General features: G+C 49.8%; 1 protein-coding gene across 1 annotated transcript in view; it reads left to right on the forward strand.

Moving 5' to 3' along the window:
- The window catches only part of CDC45 (cell division cycle 45), a 34,042-nt gene extending 15,381 nt beyond the window's left edge, over nt 1–18,661 (forward strand). Inside the window, exons 8-19 of the mRNA XM_016166910.2 lie at nt 637–698; nt 1,959–2,009; nt 3,411–3,530; nt 5,143–5,274; nt 5,552–5,650; nt 6,274–6,435; nt 11,643–11,781; nt 11,863–11,946; nt 13,261–13,379; nt 15,059–15,135; nt 16,913–16,979; nt 18,531–18,661. Coding sequence (XP_016022396.2) covers nt 637–698; nt 1,959–2,009; nt 3,411–3,530; nt 5,143–5,274; nt 5,552–5,650; nt 6,274–6,435; nt 11,643–11,781; nt 11,863–11,946; nt 13,261–13,379; nt 15,059–15,135; nt 16,913–16,977 — 1,110 coding nt within the window. The 3' untranslated portion in view covers nt 16,978–16,979; nt 18,531–18,661. The remainder of the gene's footprint in view (nt 1–636; nt 699–1,958; nt 2,010–3,410; nt 3,531–5,142; nt 5,275–5,551; nt 5,651–6,273; nt 6,436–11,642; nt 11,782–11,862; nt 11,947–13,260; nt 13,380–15,058; nt 15,136–16,912; nt 16,980–18,530) is intronic.
- Nucleotides 18,662–21,028: the final 2,367 nt, after the last annotated feature.

The raw sequence follows: 21,028 nt of genomic DNA on the forward strand, positions 1-21,028 counted from the left end.
TGGTTGCCTTAGAACTCCTCTCCCTAGAAGAAAGCTGAAGAGACTTTAGCATCTTCTGGTCAGACACTGATCCTTTTTCGTCATCTCCTACCAAAACCCAGACTCTGCTCACAGGGAGCTAGATCCTTCTGTCCCTGGGCAGTCTTGTTAGAAAGACCTTCCTCACCAGGGGTCCTGAGGTCCTCTCCCTTTTTAGCATCCAAGTAACTGGCACCAAGGCCCTGCCTCACCAGCCTTCCCAGAAATGTGTGCAAGGCCTCCAGGAAGAACATGAGGATGCAGGGTCATGCACATGATGGGATCCCTCTCCTCCCAACTTCATTGCCTCCCTTGGGTATCACCAGAGTCTCAATGAGATGTGGAAAGGCCCCAGTACAGCACTATATCCAGTTCCCCTCCTTTGCTGCATGATGAAGTGCATGTATAGTGATGATTTGAGTTAGTAGAGGAGACAGTTCAAGTTGTTTGAGTTACTCTGTCTTCTTCCCTCATCTACCCATATACCCTGGCCAGACTCTCAATCTACAGTGGTTCAACTAGGCCTTGGGCAGCTCAGGTCTGTGTTGCTCAGCCCTAGTGTATGCCCATTGCATGAGCATAGCTGCCTCCGGCCTCAGGCTTCTCCTTTTCTTGCAGTCGGCCATGGTGATATTTGACTTGGCATGGATGATGTCCAAGGATCTAAACGACATGCTGTGGTATGTAGTCCCCAGTCAAAGTCAGTGTCACACATGTCTTCTTTCTCCTAGCAACTCTGTCCTTGTGCATTGAGGACAAGTTCTGAAGGAAAAAATCATCATGCACACTTACCTTGTCCCCACTGGGAACATTGGATGTGGCCCCTTCCTCGGAATGTACATGGCCCTGGTTTTCTTCCTAAGTGTGAGGCTCTTGAGATAGCAACTCCTAGGTGAGAGGGAGCATGGTGAGTGTGAGGGTTGGAGGATTAGGCCCGTGCACAGCTCCTCCCCCACCCTACCACCCCTGCTGCCCCAGAAATTCAGGTAACAGAAAAAGCATGAGATTTGAACAAGACAGCCCGTGCTAGGCATCTTTGCAGCCCTGACCCATGGTGAAATCAGATGTAGGGAAAAAATCATCCTGCCTGCCTCTAAGTTTACTTCAATCAGGAGTTCTCTGCATACTTGTAGAAAAGTCGGAAGGAGGTAGAATCAGTGAAAGATGAGACCCTGGGTGGTATTTTCTGAAGTGGTCCCTCTGAAGTAGGAGCATGCTAGCTACACTGGGAGATGCGGTGGGTACTCAGGTGCCCTGCTTCCTGCCCCCAGGGCCTCCTTGGCCTCACTCTGCATTCATCTGGGGATCCAGCTGTTCTTGGCTGTGGGCCTGGAGGGACATCTTGAAAGATGCTGCCTGGGACCTGCAGAGGGCACACACCTAGAGTCCTGGTCCCTTCTGCCATGGGTCGGCCATGACCTGAGGGACATTAGACTAGCCTGGATCTCTATTATCGCATCCATAAAATATGAGCTTGGAGACAGAACCTTGAATGGTATTAAAGGCCCTAAATACTATTAACTCTATGTCCTACCAATTTACATTAGATGAATGTGACAAGAGTCTGCTATTCTGCAAGCATATCACAGAGAGGGGGTGGATGCCAAGGGCTCAGAGAGGCAGAATGAGGCACCAGGGGTCCCCAGCGCCTAAGCACAGGCATCTGCTACAGTCCTGCACTGCAGGACAAGAGCAGAGAGTGGTGGGCCAGCCAGGATTCAGAGAGCAGCGCCCTGCCGTTCTTGTCCTAGATCTTCTTCCTTGTATAACAAAAGCCCCTGCAGGGGTGATATTGTACCAGGAGCCCCAAGTTGTCCCCGTCACCTCTCCACCCCAAGGGGGACTGCCTGTCCAAAGGTCTAGCCACAATGACAAGACACTCCTGTGAGTGCCACCTACCCACCCATTCACTGCACTGTTGCCCTCTCCTCTCCTTCCAGGTGGGCCATCGTTGGACTAACAGACCAGTGGGTGCAAGACAAGATCACCCAGTAAGGACGTGCTCCCTTGGGTTGTCTGAGGTTGGCCTGTGCTGCAACAATGTGCATAGCCCAGCCACAGCCAGAGTTTGCAGTAGGGAGATGGGTGGCAGTGTCACTGTAGAATCCCCTGAGGAGGAGCTGGCATTGGGCCTGGGTCCTTGTCACTGAGGAAGAGCTTAGTATTAGAAAGTGGCAGAATAGCGCATGGCCTTGTGTGGACATTTTGTCCACCCTCAGGGAGCCCAGCAGGTGGAGCCAGTGATGAGAGAAGGGAGTGCAGTCTCCGTGCTCTGGGTACCGGTTTGTTGCCTGTGCTGTGGGCAGGTCCGAGTTCAGAGGTATGTCCCATACACAGCAAACATGGGGACAGGAGGAAGTGGTGACAACCCCCAGAGTCTGCCAGGGAAGGTGGTTTTTATCTCCAAGGTAAGGGGGAGGCTGGAGAGGGTTGCAGTGAGGATTGCCATGGAGCAAATCCTTTTGTGCCCCTCAGTGGGCAGGCTTTGGTGTTTGCCATTGGAGTTAGATGATCCTAAGGGCTGCCCATTCACCGCACCATTGCCAGGGAGGGACAGGGTGCCAGTACCCTCTCTCATCCCCACTCTGATGGCCTCTTGGAGGGGACTCCAAGGGAATTAACAGGGCCCTGGGCCCCAAAGTACTAACCCTTTCCCAGGGGACCTGAGCCTACCACCTGGCACTGCCTTGTGCAGTTTGCAAAGGTCCCCGTTTCCCCTATTTCCCGCCTTCCCTACCTAACTGTCCAAGTCCTTCAGTATGGCCCAGGGAGCAAGAGGATCCTAAGTCACATAGGCCTAGGGTACTTCCTGTATCTGTCTCCATAGCCTAGCCTGCCACCCTACTGGGCCTCTTTCCCCTTAACTGTTAAGGGTAGCATGGGGTGTGTGCAGCACCAGACACTATCCCTGGCCTGTGGCCTCCCCTCAGGTGAGGCCCCACTGCCTGTCACCATCCTGCTCAGTAGTCACCTGTAGGTAGACCTGGACTGGGGTCTACCCTTTCCTGCTATCCTTGGGAGTACTTACTGTGCCAGGTCCACACACTCTGCTGTGGATCGCTGTCACCTACCGAGTCTGTCCACTTGACCTTGGCCTGTAGGTGGGGCCATGGCCTCCCACAGAGCCAACTCTCAGAAGGCCTCAACAAGGTAACAGCAGGGCAGCTGACACCCAGAAGAGAGTACAGGGGAAGGCAAGTGAGGTCAGTTCCCAGCCCTTCGCCTCCCTGCCCCGCCATGCTTGGTTTCTACACGCAGGCAGCAGAGCTTCCTTAGTCTTGGAAGGAACAGCCCGCATGGCGGACCTGTGAGGGATCCCTGCAGGAAGCCGTAGCAGGCTTCATGTGAGGAGAGGAGGTAGCCCACCCAGGCCAACAGTGCTTCATTCGCAGGATGAAGTATGTGACCGACGTCGGCATCCTGCAACGCCACGTGTCCCGGCACAACCACCGGGATGAGGACGAGGAGAATGCCCTCTCTGTGGACTGCATGCGCATCTCCTTCGAGTATGAGTATCCTTGCGTCTCAGGCCCTCTGATACTTTGCTCGGTGGCAAGCTGTCACCTCTGCAGGTCCCAGCCCACATCCTCTGTGGGTGGTATGCTTGCCAGCTACATACAATGTTCCTAGTACAGGCAGCAAACAGGACAAGAGTCTCTAGGAAGAGGGACCCAATGTGCTTCTGGTCAGGACAAAGCACTGGGTACTGGAGAGCAGACGCTGACCCACCTCATCTGTGCGGCTTCGGCTACTAGTTACCTCAGCTGTTTTTAGAAGCACATCTATGTTTTGCTCATTGTAGGCCTGGTGCTAGGTGCATGCAGGTGAGGGCATGTGGGACTGCCTGTGTGATACAGGCAGTTTAGTGACATTTTCAGACTCCTTTCAAGTCATGATAGTGAGCCAGCATGTGATTATGGAATGTGGCATTTCAAGAGAAGAATGTGGGGTGTTGATGTAGTAACCATGGGACCACAGTGCTTAGGAAAGGCCTTGGAGAGGCCACACCTCCAGCTGACATTCAGCTGTGCTCTGTGGGAGGGAGAGCAGTCTAGGCAGAGGCTATGGCCATGCCAAGGCCCTGAGGTAAGTTCAAGGAAGGGGCTGGAGAAATGGGCAGGGCTTAGGAGTTAAGCCACAGCAGTGTGTCCTGTGAGCCCAGAGTGATGACCTGGTTCAGTTTTTGGTGTTTAAAAAGTCTCTCTCTAGCCTGCTGATTGGAGGCAAGGAGACAGCAGAGTGGCTTGGGCCATACCATGGCAATGAATGTGAGGCTTGGCTGAGATTGCTGCTTAGGCATTGACTAGAGCAATGGAAGGGATAGTGCCATCCTGTCCCTGTGCTGGGGTGGCTGGAGATAAGTAAACATGAGTTTGGACAGGTTGTGTGAGAGGTGTCTGCGACAAATCTTGAAAGAGATGCTGGGCACAGGGCAGCTAAACTCCTGGGAGAGGAGCCACAGTGTGTAGGAGCCAGGTCCTGACATGTGACATCCAGGAACCAGGGCTTGCTTGGGGTGCGTACAAAGACTACGGTGGCTCTGAAGCTTAACTGTCCAAAGGGTCTGTGATAAGACAGGCTGCCATGTGCCCGGAGGCCAGCCAGGGGCCAGGTTTGTTGTCAGGGCCAGCTCCTGGCATCCTGCCTGAGACCCTCCAGAGGCCTGTGCAGATCAGAATGTCCTTGCACACAGCCTCACTCTTGGCCCCATGAGCAGTGAGGGCTGTATTCAAGAAAAAGGGTGAGTTGAGGATGGGGCCTTTGCTGAGGGTGTCCTGGCAGACGGGTGGGAGGGAGGGCAGTCAGGTGGAGGACACAGGGAGCGGTTGGGATCACAGCCTGGGATGGTGATACCCTGTCAGGCCTCCCAAGTCCCGTGTGGCTGCAAGAGCTCTCTATGACCCTAGACTCTCATAATTCCTTCTTCCTCAGTTTCCCTGTCTGTGCCCACCACCTCACAATCTACATGGGTCAAGTTAAGCTAGGAAGGACAATGAGCTCCATTTTACCCATGTGGTAACTGGTTGTGCCTTGGTGAGTAGAGCAAGCTATCTGCTGGAGAATCACTGGTAGGTGGGGTCCCAGGTCACCATGCAGCCTCAACCTCCTTGACTGCAGCCCTAGCCTCCGCCTGGTGCTCTACCAGCACTGGTCCCTCCATGACAGCCTGTGCAACACGTGCTACACTGCGGCCAGGTTCAAACTCTGGTCTGTGCATGGGCAGAAGAGGCTCCAGGAGTTCCTTGCAGACATGGGGTGAGTAACTGCCTTTGCCCAGAGTCTCCCACCCCGCAATCCCCAAGGGAAAAGCCCTTCCCCTTCATTGTGACTGACTTCATCTTCATTTCGACTGCTGCTTATTTCAGTCATAAGTTACTCACTGAGTTTCCATAATGTTCTCTGAAGGCCTAGACTGAGAAGTCGCTTGTGGGACACTAGGACCCTGCAAGAGTTCTCTCTAACCCGTTAGTGTTTCAGCAATCTCAGTTTGAAGCCAGATCCCTCCTGTGACTAGTGCTTACTGTCTTTCCAGCCTCCCCTTAAAGCAAGTGAAGCAGAAGTTTCAGTCCATGGATATCTCCTTAAAGGAGAATTTGCGGGAGATGATTGAAGAGTCTGCGAATAAATTTGGGTAAACACATTTTCCTATTTAAGATTTGTTAAAGCTTTAGCTCTAACCACATTTCTAAAGTAATGCAAAAAAAAAAAAAATGCACAAACGAACATGACCTGTTGAGCCTTTCCCAAAGTTCTGAGTTCTCTTTGAGTTAAAGATAAGATTTCCTAAAGTACCCAAAAGATCTAGAATCCTTACATCCTGGGGCTGAGGTGCAAATGTTTGAGGTGAGGTCCCTCACTGGCCGCACGGAATGGGCCTGGGAAGAGCCTACTGGCACCAGGTCCAGGCAAACTCTGCCCACCCAGGTTCTCTAAGCCCACTGGGGGACCTGTCCCTGGCTACCCCGGCATCCTGGGGCATGAGAAACAACCACATACCACCACCTGGCCCAAAAGTTTTTGCTCTGCTCCCAGTCAGCTGAGCAGCTTTGGATAAGGCTCTCAGTGTCCCAGGCTACAGGACTGTTATGTCAGGCCTTCTGACCCCCTCCAGCCTCTGGCCAGAATGGCTATACTGCAACATTGGCAGGGGAGAGGGGAACAGCAGCACATCTGCTCACCTGGCCTGGTTCACTCACAACTTGACACTTCCATGCACACGTAGGGTGACAGCCGTGTGTCTTTCTCCCATTGTAGGATGAAGGACATGCGCGTACAGACTTTCAGCATTCATTTTGGCTTCAAGCATAAGTTCCTGGCCAGTGATGTCGTCTTTGCCACCATGTCACTGATGGAGAGCCCTGAGAAGGACAGCTCAGGGACAAATAACTTCATCCAGGCTCTGGACAGTCTTTCCAGGTAATAGTTGTAACTGTGGCCTCCACTGCCCTCAGCTTCACACTGCCCAAGGAGGCAGGTCTCGGGGACCTCCAAGGTATAGAGCTGACAGCATCCTGCAGAAACTGCTCAAGTTTGAATTGAAATCACAGTGCACCAGAGCCAGGCAGGTGGGAGGGTACGTGCAACGTGTTTCCTTCCCATCCTCATTATATGTCACTTTCTCGAATCTTTTTCGGTTTGTTTTTTTTTTTTATTTTTAAATTTTTCTTCTCTTTCACCTCTTAAGGCATTATTTGTGGTGTTTATTCATTCTTATATTTCTTTTAGTTTAGTCATTTTTCATTTCCATTTTTTGTGCTTCATTTTTCTCTTATTTCTAAGTTTTTCTTATCTCACTTCCCAAGATGTCTTATATTATATTTTAATGCCTTTTAGTTCGATTTGAAATAAAACATTACAGTTTTGATCATTTGGGGACATGTCTTTCTAGTGTACTTCCATTGTCAATAGGGATGCTATTCTGCTCCTTATTCTCTTTTTTCTAGTAGTAACTTTAAGAGGATTTGACTTAAATACTCATTGTTGCTCATTTTTTTCTTTGTGTATTTAGTTACCTCAGCTTTTTAGGAGGAGGCATGTTTCAGACAGCTTTTCTAAGTTCAGAGAGCTGCCACTGTTGCTTTTGTTTAGTGTTAAAAAATGTAGGGGTCTGCTTTCTTGGGTTTCCTGGTCCAGTTTCTAATATACTTTTTAAAAACAACTTTACCGAGCTGTAATATATACATCATATACATCACATAATTCACCCATAAAGTGTACAATTTAATGGCTTTTAGTATACAAAGTTGTGCAAGCATCATCACTGTCTAATTTTAGAACATTTTCATTGTCCCAGAAAGAAACCCTGCTCCCCTTAGCCATCACCCGCCAAATCCCCCATCTCTTCCAGCCTTGGGCAACCACTAATCTACTTCCTGTCTCCATAGATTTGCTACTGTGGACATTTCATATCAATGGAATCAGACAGTATGTTGTTCTTTATGTACTGGCTTTTTTCACTTAGAATAATGTTTTCAAGTTTCATCCATTTTGTACCACATGTCAGAATTTCTTTGCTTTTTTGCAAATAATATTCTATTACAGGGATATTAATTCATCAGTTGGTGGACATGTGGGTAAGTGCCTTTTGACTATTGTGAATATCACTACCATAAACATATACAGATAAGTTGTGTGGACATATGTTTTCATTTCTCCTGGGTATATGTCTGCAAATGGAATTGTTCAGTCACGTGGTAATTCCGTTTAACCTTTTGAATAACTGCCAGGCTGTTTTCCAAAACAGCTACACCATTTTACACTCTTACCAACAGTGTTTGAGATATGAGTTTGAATTTCTCAACATCTTCATCAGCACTTGTTCTTGTCTGTCTTTTTTATTACGGCCATCCTAGTGGGTATGAAGTTGTATCTCATTGTGGCTTTGATCTGCATTTCCTTGATAGCTAATGATGTTGAACAGCTTTTCGTATGCTTATTAGCTATTGTATATCTTGTTTGGAGAATTGTCTATTCAAGTCTTTTGTCCATTTTCAAATTGGTTGGTCTTTGAATTGTAAGAAATCTTTCATTATCAGATACATGGTTTGCAAATATTTTCTCTCATTCTGTGGTTTGCCTTTTCAATTTCTTGATGTTCCTCTTTGAAGCACAAAAGTTTTTAATTTTGATGAAGTCCAAATTATCTAATTTTTCTTTTGTTTCTTGTGCTTTTGGTGTCATATCAAAGAAACCATTGCCTAATCCAAGGTTATAAAGATTTACACCTATGCTTCCTTTAAGAGTTTTATAATTTTGGCCTTTACATTAGGTATGTAATTTTATTTAAAGCTAATTTTTGTGTCCGGTGAAAGGAAGGGGTCCAACTTTTTTCACATGTGACATCCAATTGTTCTAACATCATTTGTTGAAAAGACTTCTTTCCCCCATTGAATTATTTTGGCACACATATTGAAAATCAGTTGACTGTAAATGTGGAAATTTATTTCTAGACTCTCAATTCTAGTCTATCAAATCCATATGTCTATATTTCCAGCAGTACCACAGTTTTCATTATTATAGCTTTATAGCAAGTGGTGGCTATTCTGGGTTCCTTGGATTTCCGTGAATTTTAGGATCAGCTTGTCATTTCTGCAAAGAAGTCAGATTGTACTGAATCTGTAGATCAATTTGAGGAGCATTGCTATTTTAACAATATTAAGTCTTCTATTCTATGAACGTGGATGGTTTTTCATTTATTTAGATCCTCTTTAATTTCTTTCAACAATGTTTTGTAGTTATCAGAGAATAACTTTGTACTTCTTACATGTTAAACTTATTCCTATATATTTTATTCTTTTTGATGCAATTATAAATGGACTTTTTTATTTCTTATTTGCTCATTACTACTACAGAGAAACACAATTTTTGTATATTGATCTTGTATCCTACAATATTGCTTACCTGATTTATTAGTTCCAGTAGTTTTTTAGTAGATTCTTTAGGGTTTTTTTCATATACGAAATTATTTCACCTGCAAATAGACTAGTTTTACTTCTCCCTTCCCAGTCTAACTGCCTTATATTCCATTATCTTGCCTGATTGCCCTGGCTAGAACCTCCACTAAATCCCAGAGTGTTTTCATCAGTACCTTCTCTTTCCTTTGCTATATTGTCTCTATCTTGCTCAATTTTTATGTCATTCTCAGTGAGGGGCTCAGTGTGGAAAGGATTTCTGGCCCATTGGGTGGGCCTCCTAGGGGTTGACTGCCCTGGCCTCCCAGTCTTTCCCACACCCCTTGCACTTTACCACTGCCCCTTTTACTTTATTCTGGTCCCTTGGACTTTGCGCTCACCAGCTCTTGAATAAGGCAAAACTCCTCTCAGTTTTGGCCAGCATTCCCCATTTGCATGGAGTTTTCATCATTCTTATGTGTTCCTGCATCTCTGCTCCCTCCCATACTGATGCTGACAGTACACCAGTCTTGTGGCCAGTTGGTCATCTATTCCTACCTGCTTATATTTGGGGATTTGTGGTGTTCCCTCATTTCCTTGTTGTGTTGTAAATGTGGATCCTGGGTTTTTGGTTTTGCAGTTAAGTTGCTCTATTTTTATCTGGAAATATGGGGAAAGTCAAAAACTGTGCTACCAACTGCTGCGGCCTTCGTCCCAGGGTTGACGCACCAGTTTTAGACATTGTCTACTGACTTCCTGCTATGACAAAAAACATCTTCCCACTTTTGTGCCACTTTTGTGTTACAGTTTGCCACTATTTTTAGCTCCTTTATAACTTCAATATACTTACGTCTTCTACTACCAGTGTCTCCTGTCTCCCTACTTAGTAAGAGAATGATAACATCCCTGCTTTTCTTCCCCATACCTCCCAGTTTCTGAAATCTCTGATTTTACATTTTCAAGGTTGATAACACTTAATTGTGGATTAGAGAATGTGAGTCTTCTCAGCTTTGGCTATAGGTCGATTCTAAAAGAGGAAAATCAATGAATAGTGTTAACTTCATTGTGCTAATAAAATATTCCAGAGTCAATAATAAGCAGTGATTACGTTATATTTTGGTATAGTTCTTTGCTTTGCCTGGAGCTCTTAAGTGCCTCCTTTTATCACACGAAGTTTTTTCTCAGCTCCTTCCAGCGGGTATTCCCTGAGTCCCTTTTTTCCATGAGAGCCTGGAGCTCTCTATCTTTTGACTCCAGCTTGGACTTGCAGCTCCCTAGGCCACCATAGACCACCTTAACTGCACCCTGGTTTAGGGCCAGCATTTCTTGGGATTCTCATCTTTTTTTTTTTTTTTAACTCAGTTTGCCAGAACACAATTCTCAAGTAACTTTTAAAGAAAGGGCACGTGTGACATACTCAGAACTTTCTGAGTTCTTGCATATCTAACAATATCTATTTTACCCTCGTCTAATTGCTGGTTTAGCTCGTATAGAATTCAAGTTTGAAGTAAATTTCCTGTTGAATGTGGATTCCATTGCTCCCCAGTCTTCCAGCAGCCAGTGGTGCAAATGAGAAGTCTGAGCCATTGAAGTCTGTTTCCTTGTAAATGCATCCCCACCCCACCTGAGGAAGTTTCACAATCTTTTATTTAATTCTCAACATTCTAGCTTTTTATAGTGATATATCCAGGGTAAATCTTGTTTCATATATTATAATGGGTCCTCTGGTGAGCCCTTTCAATCCGAGGCTAATGCATCTTTAAGCTTGGGAATGCTTTTGTGCTATTTCTTTACTACCCCACCCACTCACATATATACATCTGTTGTTGTTTTTTTTTTTTTATTTTCTTTCCAGACTTCCTAGAACAAAGCTCTGTCTCTTATTTTTCCTTTATATTTCTATATATTTGCCTTGTTATTAATGTTAAGGAAGCTTTTATTGACTTTATACTGTTGTCTTTGAAAGTGAATTTTTTATTTTTTGCAATCATTTTACTTTCCACAAACACTTCCTAGTTTGTGATGGTTCCTTTTTCATTTCATCCTGTCCTTGATTCACAAATGTATTAGTTACCCAACTCTCTCTGAAGATTAACTAGAGTTTATTTTAAGTTTTCTAGTGTTCTCCAAGTTACCTCTGTGTCCTCCAGGATCATTTTCCAGGCCCCAGGTGTTTCTCAAATGTCTGGTAGTCTTTCATATTCAAGAGGAGGGTTATGGAGTCTTGGGCCTCTGGGTACAGCCAGCGAGCCAGAAGGCGTTGCTTCATCTTGATGGGTAGGGAGCTAATGTGACACTTGGAGACCATCGACTTCTAGGTGCAGAGGCTTCACTTGAGGACCTCACTTCTCCACAAGGGTTCATTTTAATGGACTCAGAGAGGAACCCTCCTTTTTGCAGGGTTATGGTAAAAATCCATCTGTCAGGTGCTGGGGTTTCTGTTCTTCCTCCATCCCTTACCCAGGCCTCTCCTCTGTCAGAACCCTCCAGGCATCTTCCAGGGTCTGCTGGGCAGGATCTTCCCCCTTTGATGGCTTTTAGTCCCCCGCCTTATGACACCAGCACCCCTTCCCACCTCTCATGTCCATTGTTATGGGTTTATACATTTTTATTCCTTCCTTTCACATGAAAGGGAGGTTGAGAAAAAACTATCACCCCCACACCCCTTCCTGACCTAGAAACCAAGCATTCTCTTTGACTCTGTGCTGAAGCTGTGTGTTTACTGTGTTATAGGAGTAACCTGGACAAGCTGTATCTTGGCCTGGAGCTCGCCAAGAAGCAGCTGCGAGCTACACAGCAGACCATCGCCAGCTGCCTCTGCACCAACCTCGTCATCTCCCAGGGGCCTTTCCTCTACTGCTCCCTCATGGAGGTCAGGCTTCCTAGGACTATGGGCAGGCACTGGACCACACCTGCTGGTGGCACCATCTAACCATCTGTCTCCTCCTCACAGGGCACTCCAGACGTCATGCTGTTCTCTAAGCCAGCATCCCTAAGCCTGCTCAGCAGACACCTACTCAAGTCCTTTGTGTGTTCGGTGAGGAGCTGGTGGGTGGGTGCCAGAAGGCAGATGCTTAAAACAGCACTTAGACTGGGCACTAGAAGCTAGTCTTGGGATGCCAGTGACTGTTCACCAGCTGCAGAGTCTGGGAAAACCTTTCCCTTTTTCTGAGCTGTGTTTTCCTCAGCTGACTCTTAGGAATCTCCCAGTTCCTGCAAGCTCACTCACCATCCTGGTCACTAGAATGAGTAGGGAGGGGCCACATAGACAGAGTATGTGGGCCTGGGAGTCATGTTTTGCTGTCACAAATCAGGGGAAGATGTTGGTTGGAGCAGACTCACTTCCCAGAAAAGTTTGTTTCCTGGGTTGGCTCCCTTTTCTGCATGTGGTTCTGTCTTTCCTGTGGCCTAACACCCTTCTTTGCCTTGGTCCGGAACACCCCCTCAACTCAGCTGGCATTTGGGCAGGATCCCCACCCCAATAACATCAGCTCCAGTTTAGTGAGGAAAGGCTGATCTCACACATTTCAGCAAAGTCTTAACTTTGCTTCCAGAGTGAGAGTTTACACTGGAGGCTACTTTAGACAAAATGTGGAATAGGGGGTTGACATTATCTCATGCTACTGAACTGACCAATAAAATAATTATCTGAGTGTTATATGAAGATAGTCAAGTAATAATAAAAGGTATAATAGGGACAAAACATGAGTTCTGAAGTCACCTAGGCTGGATTTAAATCTCAGCCTCCTCATTTACCAGCCGTGTGAGACAAGGTCAATTATTTGACCTCTGAGCCTCAGTTTCCCCATCTGTAGAACAGGTGAATGAATACCTACTTCATAGGTCCATTTATTTATTAAATGTGTATTAAGCATCACTACCCACCAGGCTCTGCTGTTGCAGGGTGACCAACCATCCCTTTAGTCCTGGATAGTTGGTCACCTTCGTTGTGATGTGTGGGTGCTGTGGGCATAGCAGTGAGGGCAACACTCGAGTCTCCATGTCAAGAAAGCACACACTGGCAAGAGGGACAGACAAGGAATGCGTACATACATTTTCAGGTGGTGGCACACACTGTGGACAAGACGAAGCAGGATGAGGGAGAAGGGCTCAGGTGGGAGGGCCTCAGAACCTAAAGGACGCAAGGGAGGGACCAGCTAAGGGGCAGTGGGGCCATGAAAGGAAGTTGGGGTGGCCTCGTTGGGGCTTGCACAGGCTTAAGCTTCTCTTCTGATGAAATGGAGCCCCAGGAGCTTTTGGAGGTGAACAGTGGGTGTTATCCCATTCCTGGGTGCTGAGGGCTGCACTCATTCTACAGGGCCATGACCGAGGGAGTGTTTTGCCTCCACAGACAAAGAATCGGCGCTGCAAGCTGCTGCCTTTGGTGATGGCCGCCCCGCTGAATGTGGAGCAGGGCACAGTAACTGTGGTGGGCGTCCCCCCAGAGACTGACAGCTCAGACAAAAAGAAGTGAGCCAGGTTCCGTGCGTCCTGGGAGTTTGGGGGGTGTATTGGTATCATTGGCCCATGAGCCCTGCTGAGTCGGGTGGGATCTGCCCTCAAGGCTACACCAAGGACAGCCTCTTCTAACGCGAGGCAGGGGTGTGAGGGCTTTAGTCCACGGGCAGCAGGTTAGCCACTTCCTTTTGTACTTTTGGGCTGTTTCCAGCTCTCTGATATTAATAATATGCCAGTGGGTTGGAGAATGCACAGGCTCATCTTGCACTTCTGAGAAGCTTCTCCTACCATCTTCTAAACATCTTTCTGGCCCTTCGCTGCATCTTTGATGCTCCATTCTTGCCCTCCTCCTACAGCAGGTTTGGCTTTCCTCCTGCCCACTCCGTGCAGACTTGGTGTCAGCCAGCAGGCACAGCAGGTTTGGCTTTCCTCCTGCCCACTCCATGCAGACTTGGTGTCAGCCAGCAGGCAGAGCACTAGGGGCTCCCTGTTGCCCCTCCATGCTCCACACAGCTGGAGAATCTGGTGACTAATCCCAGGGGCTGCCTATCACCATCCTTGGATGCCTGCCTCCAGGGTTCAATTAGTGCCCTGGGTCCAGTGCTCCCCATCAGGTCCCATAAGGCGACCTTGAACAGATGCCGAATTACAGCAGGCAGCAGGACACTGCCACCCAGCTTTCTGGTGGGACAGCTTGGGGGCCTGAGGACCATCCAATGCCCTGTACCCCTCATTTTTCCCAATTAGCCTTTGTTGGCCTCTGCCATGGAGGACACTGGTCCTGGATCCAGATCAATGCTAGCTCCGCAGTCATGAGCTTTGACCTCCTTCTGCATCTGCAAAGGCCATTTATTATCAAGTTGGGAGAAACAAGGACCTTTTTAAGACAAGTGCTTCTGTGTTACGAGGCTGCTCTCCAAAACTCTGCCATGGGTCTTCAATTTGTGGCCATGCAAGTCAGAGCTGGCCATGGACTTCTGGCCTGGGTTTCCAAGGTGGCCAGCGAGCACTTCCCCTTTGGGTCACCACAGTCACCTGCATCCTCACCCCAGCTGTCATATGCGTAACCATTCTGGTTAGCTCTAATCAGTCTCATGTGAGAGTTGCCATGGAGGCTTGAAGCACACGCCCTTCCACTGCTAGCCCTTACCTGCCGTGGCCTTGATCCTGCAGGGGGTTTACTCTAGCTTGTCTCTCTACTACCCTGTGCTCCTGCCTCCTGTCCTTGCTGGGCTGAATTCCAGTCACATGCCACAGCCTGGCCCTGCAGCCTCCTCCCAGTCCTATCCTGCTGTGTGTGACCTGGTCTCATCTGAGACTCCTGTCCCAGCGCGGCTCCCACCGAGCCTCTGCCTCTCACTTGCCACAGCTGCCAGCATGGTGCCAAGCCTGAGGGAGGCTGCAGTCGGGGCTCTGGGCATGAAGCCCTGGGGATACAGAAGGACGTTCATGCCTCAAGGGCTGAGAAGGGCTCAGCCAGGTACAGGTGAGGGGCAGCAATAAGAGGCAGTGACTGTCCAGTGAGTGGTGCTGAGGCCTCAGAGGACAGTGGCCCAGGAGGAGTGTAAGTGCTGACAGGTAGAAGCAGTAGCTGGGGTAGAGTCTGAGCCAACTCCAGTGTTTGTCCTGGGGACATGGGACGGGTCTGTCATAGTGGCCGGGCCCCCAGTGTGCCTGTTATATGTCCACAGCTTTTTTGGGCGGGCATTTGAGAAGGCAGCAGAGGGCACCAACTCCCGGACACTACACAATTATTTCGACCTCTCAGGTAAGAGTCTGCTGCATTAAGGTCCCTTCAAAATCAGCACTGGCCTTGGAATCAGGGAAGCTGGCATCATCAAAGGTACCCCGCCAGCAACCCTCATCATTTCCTGGAACCCGCCCTGGGCCTGGCTGCTCTAGGCATGCCTCGGGCCCTGCACCTTTTGTCTGGGCCCTGACAGGCTCCCAGAGTTGTCCCTCAGAGAGGGAACAGGTATTGTCCAGGGAGCCATAGGCCTAGCTCTGGCCTTGCAATCCATCCCTTGAGAACCACTTCACCAATGAGCCTAGTGGACTAGCCACTAGGGCGTCAAGGGCCCAGCCTCATCTATCAGGGTTACCTGCCCTTTTTGTAGGTTGTAGAAACAGCAGGGTCTGTGACAACCCAAGAGTACCACCTTCCTGGCTATGCTGGCCACCACTGTAGGCCAGCAGCTCTTGTCTGTTTTGTTGTGAGGGGTCCCACCTGAGGCTGCCACATGGTCCTGCATGACGGCTCAGGTACTGTCTCCAGCCCAAAGAATAGAAGAGCCCTGCCCAGGTGGTGGCTTTGGGGGAACCACACCTGCAGGTGAGCCAGCACCCCCCACCCCACCCCACAGTTTCTCCAGCCACCAGCATGGAACATGCTTATATTTGGCCATATTTGCTTTTAATTCTTACTGACAGATTTAAAGTAAAACAGACATGTTGAGACTTCACCCTTGTATTGGTCTGCTCGAGTTGCCATTAACACATATCACAGACTGGGGGGTTTAAACAAATTTATTTCTCACCATTCTGGAGGCTAGAAGTCAGATCAAGGAGTCTACAGGGTCAATTTCTTTTAAGGCCTCTCTCCTTGGCCTGTAGATGGTCATGTTCCCACTGTGTCTTCACATGGTTGTCCCTCTGTGTCCAGATCTCTTCCATTCAGATTGGTTTAGGGCCTACCGTTACTGCCTCATTTAACTTAATCACCTTTTTAAAAGCCCCATCTCTAAATAGTCACCTTCTCAGGGAGAGGTTGGCACTGGCTGGCCTGCAGGATGTCCCAGCTCCTCCACACAGGGAGGGTTTGTGGGCTGGGAGCTGCTAGGCCTCCCCTGCAAGTGGAGAAGATGGGCAGGAGGCAGAGGGAGCTGTGGCCAACACTGCCTAGGCAAGCCAGGCCCAGGGCTCCAGGTGCTATGACCCCTGGCACAGACAGCTCACAGGACCAGGCTAGCTTAGTTTTGCCATCTAATGAGAGCCCATATGCTTGTCTGAGCTTGATGGCCCCCCTAGAGATGAGGCAGTTTGTTTTGCGTCCCCCTTCTACAGAAGAGGACACTGAAGCTGAGGGGCTGGCCAGAGCAGGACTGAAGACTGGCCTCCTGCCTGACCTCAGGGCCTCTATAACCCCCTGTGGGGTAGCACTCTGTATCCAGCAGGGTGGGAAGTCCTGTCTGTCTAGGACTGCAGTGGTCTGAGTCGTCATATCCCCTGTGTACCCTCTGTTGCCTGTCACTGCTGGTCCCCTGGCTGCCTAGAGAGGCCTTTCCACAGACCATAGCCCCAGCCTTACGAGTAGGGCAGTTGACAGTTTCTGAGAATTAAATACAGAGAGATGGAGAAGTATAACCTCTTAGCCCAGAATTTTCCAGGCCATCAAGTAGCCAAGCCCATTTTGGAATGTGCTGGAGGGTTCCAGCCTTGGATGGTTGGGAAGAGGGAGTTAATGTGCCCTGACTTGTTTTTCTCACTTCTTCACTCCCATCCCTACTCCTCCCATCTCACAAGATGTTTTTCTTTCATTATTGCAGTAATTGAACTGAAAGCGGAGGATCGGAGCAAGTTTTTGGATGGGCTTATTTCCCTCCTGTCCTGAGGGTTAGTGTGGGGGCAGGGCAAGGGTGGCCCTGCTGCAGAGCCTGTGCTGAAATCCCTCCCGGTGCCCTGCTTTTTTCCTCCCCAGGCCAGGCTTTTACTTGGGTCTCGGACCAGAATGAGGCTCCTGAAGAGATTTGGGGCCAACACATTTTTCCCAAGGATGTCTGTCCCTGAGCTGGCGGCAGTGCCACAATGGGGCATTTTTGAGAGAGCTTAATTACATTAAGCTCCTGGGACCCCTTCAAAAACAGCTGGCACTTGCCCTCTCCTTCCCAGCTACACCATGAGCTGGGCATCAGTGAGGGACACACAGGCCTCCTGGCACTGCTGGTATCAAGGGCACCCCTAGGGGGCCACCTGGAGCCTCGTCCCCTCTCATAGCCTCTAGTCAGGCCCTGGGCTGGAGCCCACAGGGACGTCTATCCAGGCTCTAGTATGCTTGACTTTGGAGAAAGCAAAGCTGTTGGCAGCTACTCAGCTGGGAATTATAAAATGTCTGCTCTACCCGGGCCTGCACCAGCGTGCTATAACTGACAGTCCTCTTTGACACTGGACACCACTCTGCACTGTCCAACATGGCAACTCTTGAGGGGCTGCTCAATAGACAGGCAACAGCTGACCAGGTTAGGGGGCCTGCTCGGTGTCTAGTGACCACTTCTCAGCACAGGGCGTTCCACACAAGGAATGCCCACACCCAGCCCTGCATCTCCCTGAGCCTGGTCTGAGGCCACTTCTGTGGCAGATGGGCCTGTCAAGGCTCCAGTGTAGGGGGTACCCTCATGCCAGCCCAGATCCTCCTGTTCCACCATCCATGGTGAGCTGGAAGCTGTGAGGGCAGGCTCCCTTACCCCGCTGGAGCCCAGTAGGCTCTCCTAAGAACAGCATAGGGGGCTTCAGGGACCCCCACAGACCCTCAGGTTGGGCTGGGGCCCACTGACCCCTGTTGGGGAGGGCTTCTGGGGTTAGACTCTTGGGTCTTCAGTGAGGTCTTCTGGGTACCTCAGCAGGCTGTGCCTATTTCCTCATCTGGAAGGGGACTGACACCCCTTGGACAACAAGTGCTAAACCTCAGCACAGGGCCTTAAGGTGGGGGAAGAGGTATAAGTTTATGACCCAAATCAAAGGTTACAAGTGGAGCTCTTGGGCAGCCCCTCCCCTGCAGCCTGTTCAGTGATGATGCGAGCACTGCAGTGTATCCTGCCACCAAAACGGTGCAGGGTGGGCCACCTGGGAAGGGAGAGGAGCAGTTTCCGGGGGGCGGGGGGAGGTTAGGAGGAGATTCTCCAGGCGAGGGGAGCATCACCATGGAGCTGAGGCTGGGCAAGCATGAAGCCTTAGAGGGTTCTTAAGTGGACAACAGCCTGGACCTGGCCAGTGGGATACAGTGAGGATGGCAGGTGCTTTGGTGGCTCTGAGATGGCCCTCTCCCTGTGAGTGGTGGAGGCTACTCAGAAGCAAGCCCAGCATATCAGAGGCCCAGATGGTATGTTTACTCTGGGGAGACATCAGAATTGCTTGAAATTTATTTTTTTTTCTTTTTTTCTTTTACAGAGTTTTATTTCTTCAGAAATGACCTTCTCCTTATTTATATTAACCGCCTTTTATTTAGTTTGTAAGTTATAGACATAGTTTTTTAGATTCAGAGACAGTGATTTTTAATGGAATAAAATGCTTATTTTAGATTGGGTGCCCCAATCTTTGCTCTTTTTACAGGGTTAGTGCTTGGTTGTACCCTGAGTCTTCTCTGGGTCCAGAGCAGACTTGATCCTGGCCCCTGAGCACCTGAACCCATGCATAGCATCTGCACTGACTACTGCCTGGCAATACCAGCCAGGACCTGGCTTTGTCTGCCCTCCCACCACTTCCTCCTACCTGCCTGGCTCTGGCAGCATCTCAAGATCACCCTCTAGACGGTGCCCTCACCAGACTGTGCCCTCCACAGCTGTCATCTCACCCTTCAGCATCTACCTGTCTAAGCACCCCCAGCCCCACAGGCACACAGCAGGTACCGCCAGGTTACTGGGCAAGGTCCCAAGCCAAGAAGAGCGGGGTAGGAGACACTGTGCCCCCAAGGTCAATTTCACCTGTGTCTTGATCACAGAAGGTCTGAGCTGGACGGGACCTTGATGATCTCCAAAGTCTTCAGAGCAGTGAGAGTTCTCATGCGAGCCGTCAGCTGGCCCAGAGCATGATCTAGAGGCAAGAATGCACCCTGTTCCAATCCATTCCTGCCCTTTGTGGAGGAGCTATTCTCACAAGTGGCAGAGGCTGTCTGTGGCCACCACCTGGAGCATGGGTACCAGGGAAGCAGACAGACCAGAGGAACATGGCCACCTGGGGCTGTGGGCAGGAGGGAGCATAGTGGTTTAACAGGCTTTAAGTTGGTGGGGGTAAAACCCAGAAAGAGGATACAGTGGGTAGGGCCAGGTCTCAGGTCCTTGGGAAGGGGTAGTGGGCACCGTGGGGTCAGCTATATTGGTAGCCAGCTCTTCTCTCTTGATCTCTGGCAGTGGAGTCTACCCCTGCTTTTCCTGGCATGGGTCAGGCAGCAGCAGCCTGGCTCCCCAGGGTCCTCAAGCTGCCCACCCTATCTGTTTACAAAAGCTAGGGCTAAACAGCTACCATTCAGAATCCTAGCTGATCCATGGGGCCTGAAGGAGTCAGAGAGTTCTGGGCTTATGTGGGATGCATCCTGCGTTCCTGGCCAAACGCCCTGTATCCAGCACTAGCTGGCCCCAGCAGCCAGGAGCAGCAATGCAAAAACCAGGATCACATACTCCTGCACTTAGGGACTATTCTTAGTCCTTTCTGCACAGGCCAGGCAGGGTTGCCATGGGGGGCTACTGAGAACCTCTGTGCCATAGGCTCATCCCATTGTTGGGCTCTCAGGCCACCAGATGTTTCAGCCTCCCTGGAAGTCCCATTCAACTGGTTCTGCTACTACCCCCCAGATTCCCTCTGAGCCCATGTCCTGGGGTTCTCAACCCCTACCCCACACTCACCCCCCTCCCTCCAGGAACCTGGCCAAGCCTGGGAGACTCCTTGCCACTGGATGTGGCCCAGGCATTTCTGGATAGGGCTCCCGAGGCCAAGGTTGGTGAGAGTGCCAAGCCTTTCTGCTAGCTGGGCTTGAAGTGCCTCCCTACATCTCTCCTGCTCCCATCCACTGCTTTCTGCCCTGGCCTTTGGGAAAAAGGTAAAAATGCATTCAAAATACCTAGAACAGGGTTGGAAGTAATAAGCTCTTAGGTGGCTGCAACAGCTCTGATTTGCTCTGCCTTCCCTCAGGTGCCTGGCCAGGGACAACATAGCTCCCAGGCGTCTCACCCAGGAGGAAGGTCACAGGGTGCTCCCCGCAGGTGCTAGCACAGGTACTAAAGGGTTAGCACAAGTCTGAGGTGGCTGCCAGGCCAGTACAGTGGGTACAGGACCTACACCAAGTCACCCCAAAGATTGACAGAAGAGCCAGGACAGGCTGGAGCCAAGCCCAGGCACTCTCCAGACAACTGGCTCTGAGGCCTCTCCATGGCAACATGCTTGTGGACCTAGCTCTGCTGGAATCCAGCACACATCCTGGAATCGCCCCTGTTCCCACTTCACTGTCAGAAAGGGCCCAGTTCATGACGTACAGATCTATAGCTGTTTGATAAGACCTAGAGATAGGTGAGCCAAGGAGGCAGGTGGAAAATACCTAGCCTGTGGAGCCCAGCAGCCTAGCAGCCTACCCTCAGCACTTCCTGTATTCCAAGCCCCCATACACTGTCTTGGGAGGGGGTGGGTCCAACCTGCATCCTCTGCTGGGGTCTCCCTCCCCCTTTCCTCCTATGACTCAGAGGCTCTTCTGACTACAGGGCTCACTTTCCTGGGATTTTGTGAGCTGTGGCTGTTTCCCACCTAGCAGGAAAAATGATCAAGTGGCAGGGAGGACCCAAGAAGCCAGCTGTGGGAGAGCACCCACAGGAGCCTTTCAAACAGGAGGCCTTTGGCGAGTGGATGAATGGGGGCTGCTAGGCATAGGCGTGACTGGACAGAGAACAGGACACAGATGG

The sequence above is a fragment of the Rousettus aegyptiacus genome, unplaced genomic scaffold (genome assembly GCF_014176215.1).
Source record: "Rousettus aegyptiacus isolate mRouAeg1 unplaced genomic scaffold, mRouAeg1.p scaffold_m13_p_5, whole genome shotgun sequence".
Taxonomy (NCBI): Eukaryota; Metazoa; Chordata; class Mammalia; order Chiroptera; family Pteropodidae; genus Rousettus; species Rousettus aegyptiacus.